General features: G+C 32.7%; 1 protein-coding gene across 1 annotated transcript; it reads left to right on the top strand.

The window, feature by feature from the left end:
- The first annotated feature begins 1818 nt into the window (after nucleotides 1–1818).
- LOC150080229 (F-box/LRR-repeat protein 18-like) lies at nucleotides 1819–3876 on the top strand. Its single transcript, XM_090380654.1, has one exon. It carries the CDS (start codon nucleotides 1819–1821, stop codon nucleotides 3874–3876), a length of 2058 nt encoding a protein of 685 aa, XP_090236780.1.
- Nucleotides 3877–7324: the final 3448 nt, after the last annotated feature.

Raw genomic sequence — 7324 nt, 5'->3', positions numbered from 1 at the left:
TGACTTTCGCTGCATATGCTTGCTGCTTTGCATCATTTTGAAATTTTAATACGAATATAGTAGTTTGGAAAAAATTTACCTCTGCAGTCATAATTAATTTTTGGCATGGTATAGTTTTAAATTACTAGGATCATCCGTTGTATTTTGTGAAGCAGTTTAGCAGCTCATTAGTAGTTAGCTACAGACTAATCATAAAGTATAAGTCCACGATTCATTTCTGAAACACCAGACTAACATATTTATTCGCTGAATACTTGAACAACTTTTAGATTATCATGGTTTTGAAAGTAATGTCCCCTTTCATCCACTTGTATTTGCTCAGAAAATAAACAAATAGCGTTTATTTGAGCGTTATTTTGAGGTTATCTTATAACAAAATTACATCGTAAAGCTGTGCATTATTCGTAGAACATATATACTGAAATTCTTGTGTATTTGGTCTCTATTTTCTCTTAATTTTGACATATAAAAGAAAGGCTAATGATCTGGTGGATCGTAATAGTTTTAACTACAATCACTGCTCTATATCTACTGAGGGAACGATTGTATCGGTAAATCTCAGTAATGAACTTCGTCAAAGAAATTGTAACAAACTTGATACTTTTGTCAAATGGAAATTCCTTACCTCGAAGAGAATTAAGGAATTCCTATTTGAATTTCGAATAGATTGTGACGTGGATTAGAATTACTGCTTTGTATATTTATTGTGTTAAAAACTTATGATCATACCACTAACTATTATTATTCGATAGAAGTTGGAAACGCACGTTATAAAATGCCTTTAAAGTCCGCTTTTAAAAAATATTAATAATGATTACAAATTAATCATTATCGATCAATAAAATAAAATCAACAGTTAATTAAAAATTATATATTTTATTTATTTATTCGACTTGAAATCCGTAATTCTCAAAAGCATGGATTTAACTAAACCACCTGATTCATCAAATCAAATCACAAATTTCAATCTTGGAAATATGCAAGCATGGGGGTGGAAAAGTAATTTTATTAAATACAGCATTGCATTTGGTTAGCCTCGTGGTAAGCCAATTGTGATTTGTCGGAACACTAGTTAATATTTTATATCAGAAATGTAAATTAATGAGGTCGATTATTCGATAGAAGTTGGAATTTATGAAGCGCTTCCTAAAGAACGACAGAGTTATTAGTTCGCCATAAGTTTAGTATTCTTTTAACACAATATATTTGCAAGGTAAGTAGTAATTTCACTTTTAGCCAGCAGCACGCCAGGTTTGGTATGATCAATATTCACTGCCCTGCACGAAACGTTTCAGAAGAGAAATTCAATATCACTTTTCCTTTCCCTATCATTATGGATTACAATATAACCACCAAAATTTCGGAAACTTTCAAAATCAGAAAAAAAGTTACCAGAAATCTGAGGTTCGACTGTTTTGCATTATTTTGTTTCCCCTCATGATGAGAGGAGAGGAACATTTTCTCTCCTCTCCACCCCTTCATGGACACAATTGAATTCTGATACAAATTGAGCGCAAAGTTCCTTTCTCTTACCTTAGCAGAAATGTTAATAGGTATGCTCCATGTGACGTCTTCAAATATAAGCGTATTTGTGTAATCTCCGGTTCTTAGATTAAGTGTTCGGTCCTGGTGTATAGTACTTTGTTATTGACCCTCCTCCCCCCCTTTTAAATTCTTGTTGTTGCAGTGATTAATGTTTTCAAGAACACGAAGAAATGCTTTAATTTATACTCTATTAACCCAAAGTATGAAAACATAGACCGAATTTTTAGATCGATTTTTTTTAGACGTAAAGTTTTGCTACAAAATACTTTAAAAATGGAAAATACTAAGCAACAATTTACATTAATGGACTTTTCTGATGAAGTACTTCTCCACATTTTCTCTCATTTGGAACTTTACGACCTCTTTAATGTTGGAGAAGTAAATGCCAGGTTTTGTTCCTTAGTTTGCGCTAAAAAACTTGTAGGAAAAACAATCTTTCCTAAAGTGAAAAGACTGCCATTACAAGACTTTTATTCGTATTTCTCAATAGAAGCACGAGCAATGAATATCACAACGCTTGATTTGAGAAACTGTTACTGGATCAAACCTACAATGCTTCAGAGGTGTATAGTTAAGTGCAGAAACGTCGAGAATTTACACATTACGAATTGTAATATAGGACTATTGGCTCTTTCGAATATTATGAATGACTTGAATTCACTTACAAATCTTTCGTGGACTGTTCAATGTGATGTTTTTGATAATTTTACAATGTTGGATTCCTTCAAAGAGTTACCCTCTAAGAGATTTAAGAACATACGTTTCTTGCATCTGGAAATAAACCTAGATCCGCTGCATGTAACAATTCTTGAGGCCTTTCTTTCAAAACATGAGGAATTAAGAAATTTCTATTTGCATATTGTAACAGAATCTTCTCACTATCATTGTCGCAATCTATTATTTTCCAGAAATTTTCGAATGAGGTACCGTTTACCTTTTATAGAAAGCTTTCTGTTTACATCCGAAGTGGTACCTTCAGTGAAATCTCGTTTCATCAGAGAAGATTTATTGCAGGATATCATGAATATCGTTCTGACAACGAAAAATAAGGACATAAAACTGAAGAGACTTTCTTTGTTTCAAGATCGACTGAATCTAACGCCCGTCATTGAAAATGTAATTTTGGAGAGTCTTGGAAATATCACTCATCTCTCTGTTTGTAACTTCGATAACTATCCACAAGATTTTGTTTTCGATAAACTTCCGCCGCTTACAATTGAATATTTGGAACTCATTGGATTCCTAATTGATAGTGGGAAGCTAATTAGTATTTCCAGCTTTGGAGGAGAAAAGCTGCGTAATCTTTCTATTTCCAGTTGTGAGTGGGATCCCCATTTTGATTTTAATGTCTTGTCTGAATTTTTTCACAAGTGCCATAACATAGTTGAATTGAACCTGCTAGGTTCTCATTTTTTTGAGGGTAGTGGAGTTTGTTTCGCTATAACACATCTGAAATTCTTGAAAAAGCTTGGAATTTCTTCGTGTGCTTTTACCGAAAGTTTCGGAACGAAGTCTGACGATGAGACAAACACACTTATGAGAAATCATCGAATGGCTGATTATTTCATTAATTCATCTTTTGTTTCAGTTCTCGAAAATTGCTTACTCATTGAAGAATGCGACATTCGAGGATGCTCCCACAGGGCTTATGGAAATCATCTGAGGTTATCCAGAGTTGTTGCATATATGGGTGATGATTTCTACCACCTATCGAGATTGCAATTGTTAAAGTCTTTGACTATCATATGCTTTCCCTACGTTAATTCTGGATTTGACTGGCAAGCGATATCGTCTAATTGTAAGTTTCTAGAGTGTCTGCGAGTTGGTACCTTTCGTGGATATAAACGCGTTTCCGCTGGGACTAATTTTTCTTTCATAAGAAACTTGGAGGACGCATTAGTTAATATGAAATCTTTATCGAATTTGGTAGTGCAAAATGAACTGCTGGACCTTAATTCAGTGCGTCTATGGAATGCTCTTTCTACTCTTCCCAAATTATTTCGACTTTGCTTATCCGCAATACCTTTAGAAAGTAATAATTTTGAAATGTTTGTATCATTAAATGTTCCGTTAGTTATTTCTCATGTTGCTATAATGAACAGTTTAAAAATTCTTCATATTCGTTGGGATTGTTTTAATCAGATAGAACTTGCCGAGCAGCTAGCAGTTTTGAACGAAAACAAGGAGGAACACGAGAAATTGTGTTTCGATGTTTTAAATGAATCGTTCCGAACTAGTGTACGTAATCGGCCATGTTGCGATATTCGTCAACATCATCTTGCAGAACTTTGTTTGATGTCATCGAACATAGGGAATGTTTTTTTCCATTGATTTCATAATCTTCAATGCAATTTTATTGTTATTACATGAACATTGTTTTGGACATCTTTTATTGTAAATATTTTATTTAAAATTGTTTTTTAATTATAGTAACTCCTTATTTTCACCAATGTGCATTTTATTTCTTGATTGTGTGCGTGAATAAAATTTTAACAAAATGAAAGGCACTGTCTGTAAACTTGATCATGAATATATTGTGAGAAATACATTACGTGGATATTGAAACTATTCCAGAATAAAAAAAAATCACCCCAAGTATTATTTCAAAATTTTTATAGCTTATTGACATAAATTATGAAAATCTCCTTCACCAAATATGTTCAACACACCCTTTTTTTTTTAAATGTGCAGATTCTCAAGAACTGTTCTTTGAGGCTACAACTGAAAGTATTCTCATTGGTTCGACATAACTAGTTATTGGAAACGCAAAATCTAGTTCTGTCGAAGATTTCAGTTTTACCTTCAATGGTTGGTTTATTCAATCATTAACTTTCCTTTCGGGTGACATGGTTTTTATTGTAACAAAAATATAAAATTATTAAATTAGTTGAAATAATTTAAACCATTTTTGAACAACTTCAGGAGTGTGTAATGTTGAAATATTCTGCAAAAGAGGTAAATACCTCTTTATTTATATATGTTAATGTAGAAATCATTGAGCATCACAGCTCTGTTTTTATTTATTTAAATAAAAATAAAATATTCATTTGTAATAACACTTTATATTAAATTTTCTATCAAAATGACCAAGGAATAATTAAAAAGAACACCTTGAAATTTATATTTGATCAAGTATACCCGAAGTAATAAAATATACGTGAAACTTTATCGATTACTCAACAGTGTAATCGATTATCCACTACTGGTTAATCAGCTACATTACTACTGATTCAACTGTTTATCGTTGTGCTTGATTGGCTAATAGTTTGACTTACGATGTCATTAATCATTTGAGCAAACTCGATTGATTAATGACAATTTAATTCTGCATTTAAAAAATTAACTCATTAAATTAAATCATAAACTCGATTCCTGGTTCAGACTTTTCGAACAATGTATGATTTATCATTGTAGATGCCAAATTCGAGGCCAATATCGTGAACAATCATATATCCAAGAGCGGTTTTGATAAAGTATAGTTTGTGTCTAAAAGAATAACCAAAATGAATAACCAGTTGAAGAAAAGCTAAGGAGAAATAACACTGGATCCATTTAGTGTAAAAATATCGTTGTATTCACCGTCTGCAACAAAAAATTAAGTTCCTCGGCTCCAGCTAAGGGCGACTACGACCTAGGGGTGGTTTTATTACTTTATTTATCCCTTGATCTAGTGATTAGGAAAAAAAAAGTATTTTTAAGCCTCCTCCGAAAGTGGTATATTTTATTAAACAAAATAAATATACTATGAATTTTTAGAAGAAAGAAAACAACCGTTACCTTCCCCTGAGATCGAATTACCTCCCCTGAGAACCGTTACCCTCCCAGAATCATGGGTCTTTCACAAGGCGAAAGATCCATGATTCCTTGTGCCGTTGACGGGATTCGATTCGAACTCAGGTCATTTCCACCCGATGATTATATCAATTGTGATACCCTTGAGGGTAAAAAACAAACCAGACAAATCGACCACAGGATATACTCAATTTACGGACACAGTACATTACTTTAGTACCCCATTAAGATGTGTATGTTAAGCGCAACCTGGCTGAAATCTTGAATCCTTTTAGGAAGTGAGGAGATTGGATAAAACAAATAAAGATTAGGAAAGAAAGTGAGGCATTGTTAAGTAAGTCAATAAGGATAGCCAGTGAAAAAAAAAGGCAGTTTTGAGATAGTAAGTACACTCCCGGCTAAAAGTTTGGAATCATGGTGCATGACAATAGTTTTGGTTATTTTATTTATTTTTTAAATTGGCTATGAAACGTCACAAAAAATATTTCTACAAAGTGTTTTAGGATTTTTTTTATTAAGCATTCAAAAATTTACAGTGAAAATATTGAAATGATTAATATTTACAACTATACTGATTTTTCATCAAAATATCCTCCACGATCACTACCTTAGACAGACGTGAAATTCTGGAGATTTAATTTTATAATAGTGTCTTGAATAACATTATTCCAAGTGAGCTAGAAAGTTCCCATAAATTTTGTGAAGATGGGCAGATTTCACGGTCTTGATAGCCTAGATCTCTTAAAAGCTCTATTGGGTTTAAGTCAGGTGATTGGAGTGGCAACATCATAATTTGCAATACCCCCCTCCTGTTGTTTAGTTGCTAGAAAGTCCCTGCACAACTTAGATCGGTATTTTGGGTTATTGTCTTGAATAATATGAAATTTCTTCCATAAAGTTGAAGTCCAGAGGATATTGCATTACTGTTTTTATAGCCTTCTGATCGTGCTTTGTCCATTAAAATGCCGTTCTCCCTGAATCGTCAATGACAATTTGTACTCCTTTAAATGAAACGCCAATACTTCTCATGGAATGGCACTTCTTTTTTCAACACTCAGTTCATTATTTCTTGCCATGTTTATCACGAAGCACGCAACACTTGCACAAAATCTTTTGCAGATTCGGTGTTCGATTTTATAAGTTACATCTCTGACTCCAGAATTCATATTATTGAAAAACACTCTAGAATCATCTACAATCTTCAAATAACATTGAACAATACTCCTACTTTTTAGAATATTCTAGAATCATCTACAACGTTCTATTGCATTCAGGAAATCTTCTGCAATGTTCTACCGCATTCAGGAGTGTTCTGCACCTTTCTGGAACATTCTCGAATATTCTAGAAATTTCTTAAATATTTATTAAATGCTATTTCAGTTTTTTTTATTTTTATAAACAATACAAAATATTTTAATAAAAATTTGTAAACAAGTTGGTCATATTTTAATAAAAACTTTGAGAATTAATTTATATGAAACGTGTTTCCAAACTTTTAGGCAAGAATGTTTGTAACCGATATTAATGAGAGTTGTTTTATATTTTTTTTCAGATTTTTGGAATTTAGTTCAACCGAATACAAGAGTAAGCATTCGTAATACGAATTTAGATGAGGATTGAAATTCTTATCGCAGAGCCAAAGAAAATGTAAGATAAACCCATTCATGCTTTTAGATCCAATTTCAACATATCTGCGCACATTTCATTAACAAAATTCTCTTTCCTTTTTTGATTTTCAATCAGCACGAGCTCTAGAAGAAAGGCGAAAAAATTCCCAGAAATTAGGCAAAAAATATGCCTTCTGCTCACATCTGTAAACTGAACTTCAATAGTCAAGCGGAAAAGTCTCTCACCCTTATACGTCTTCTGTAAAGTACAAGGGTGAGAATTAGAGACAGTGATCCTATTCAAAGTGGACATTTGATTCAGTTGTCTCAAGCTGTTAACTAGCATCGGCCTTTTTTCATCATTCTCCATGGGCTTCCAA

This window comes from Mastigoproctus giganteus, chromosome 9, assembly GCF_048544385.1.
Source record: "Mastigoproctus giganteus isolate SK-2022 chromosome 9, ASM4854438v1, whole genome shotgun sequence".
Lineage (NCBI taxonomy): Eukaryota > Metazoa > Arthropoda > Arachnida > Uropygi > Thelyphonidae > Mastigoproctus > Mastigoproctus giganteus.
Note: the sequence above shows the minus strand (reverse complement) of the source record. Positions and strands in the feature narration are given on the sequence as shown.

What these genes read in the sequence shown, in the direction of transcription:
- LOC150080229 (XM_090380654.1), top strand. Translation starts at nt 1,819, where the DNA reads ATGGAAAATACTAAGCAACAATTTACATTAATGGACTTTTCTGATGAA.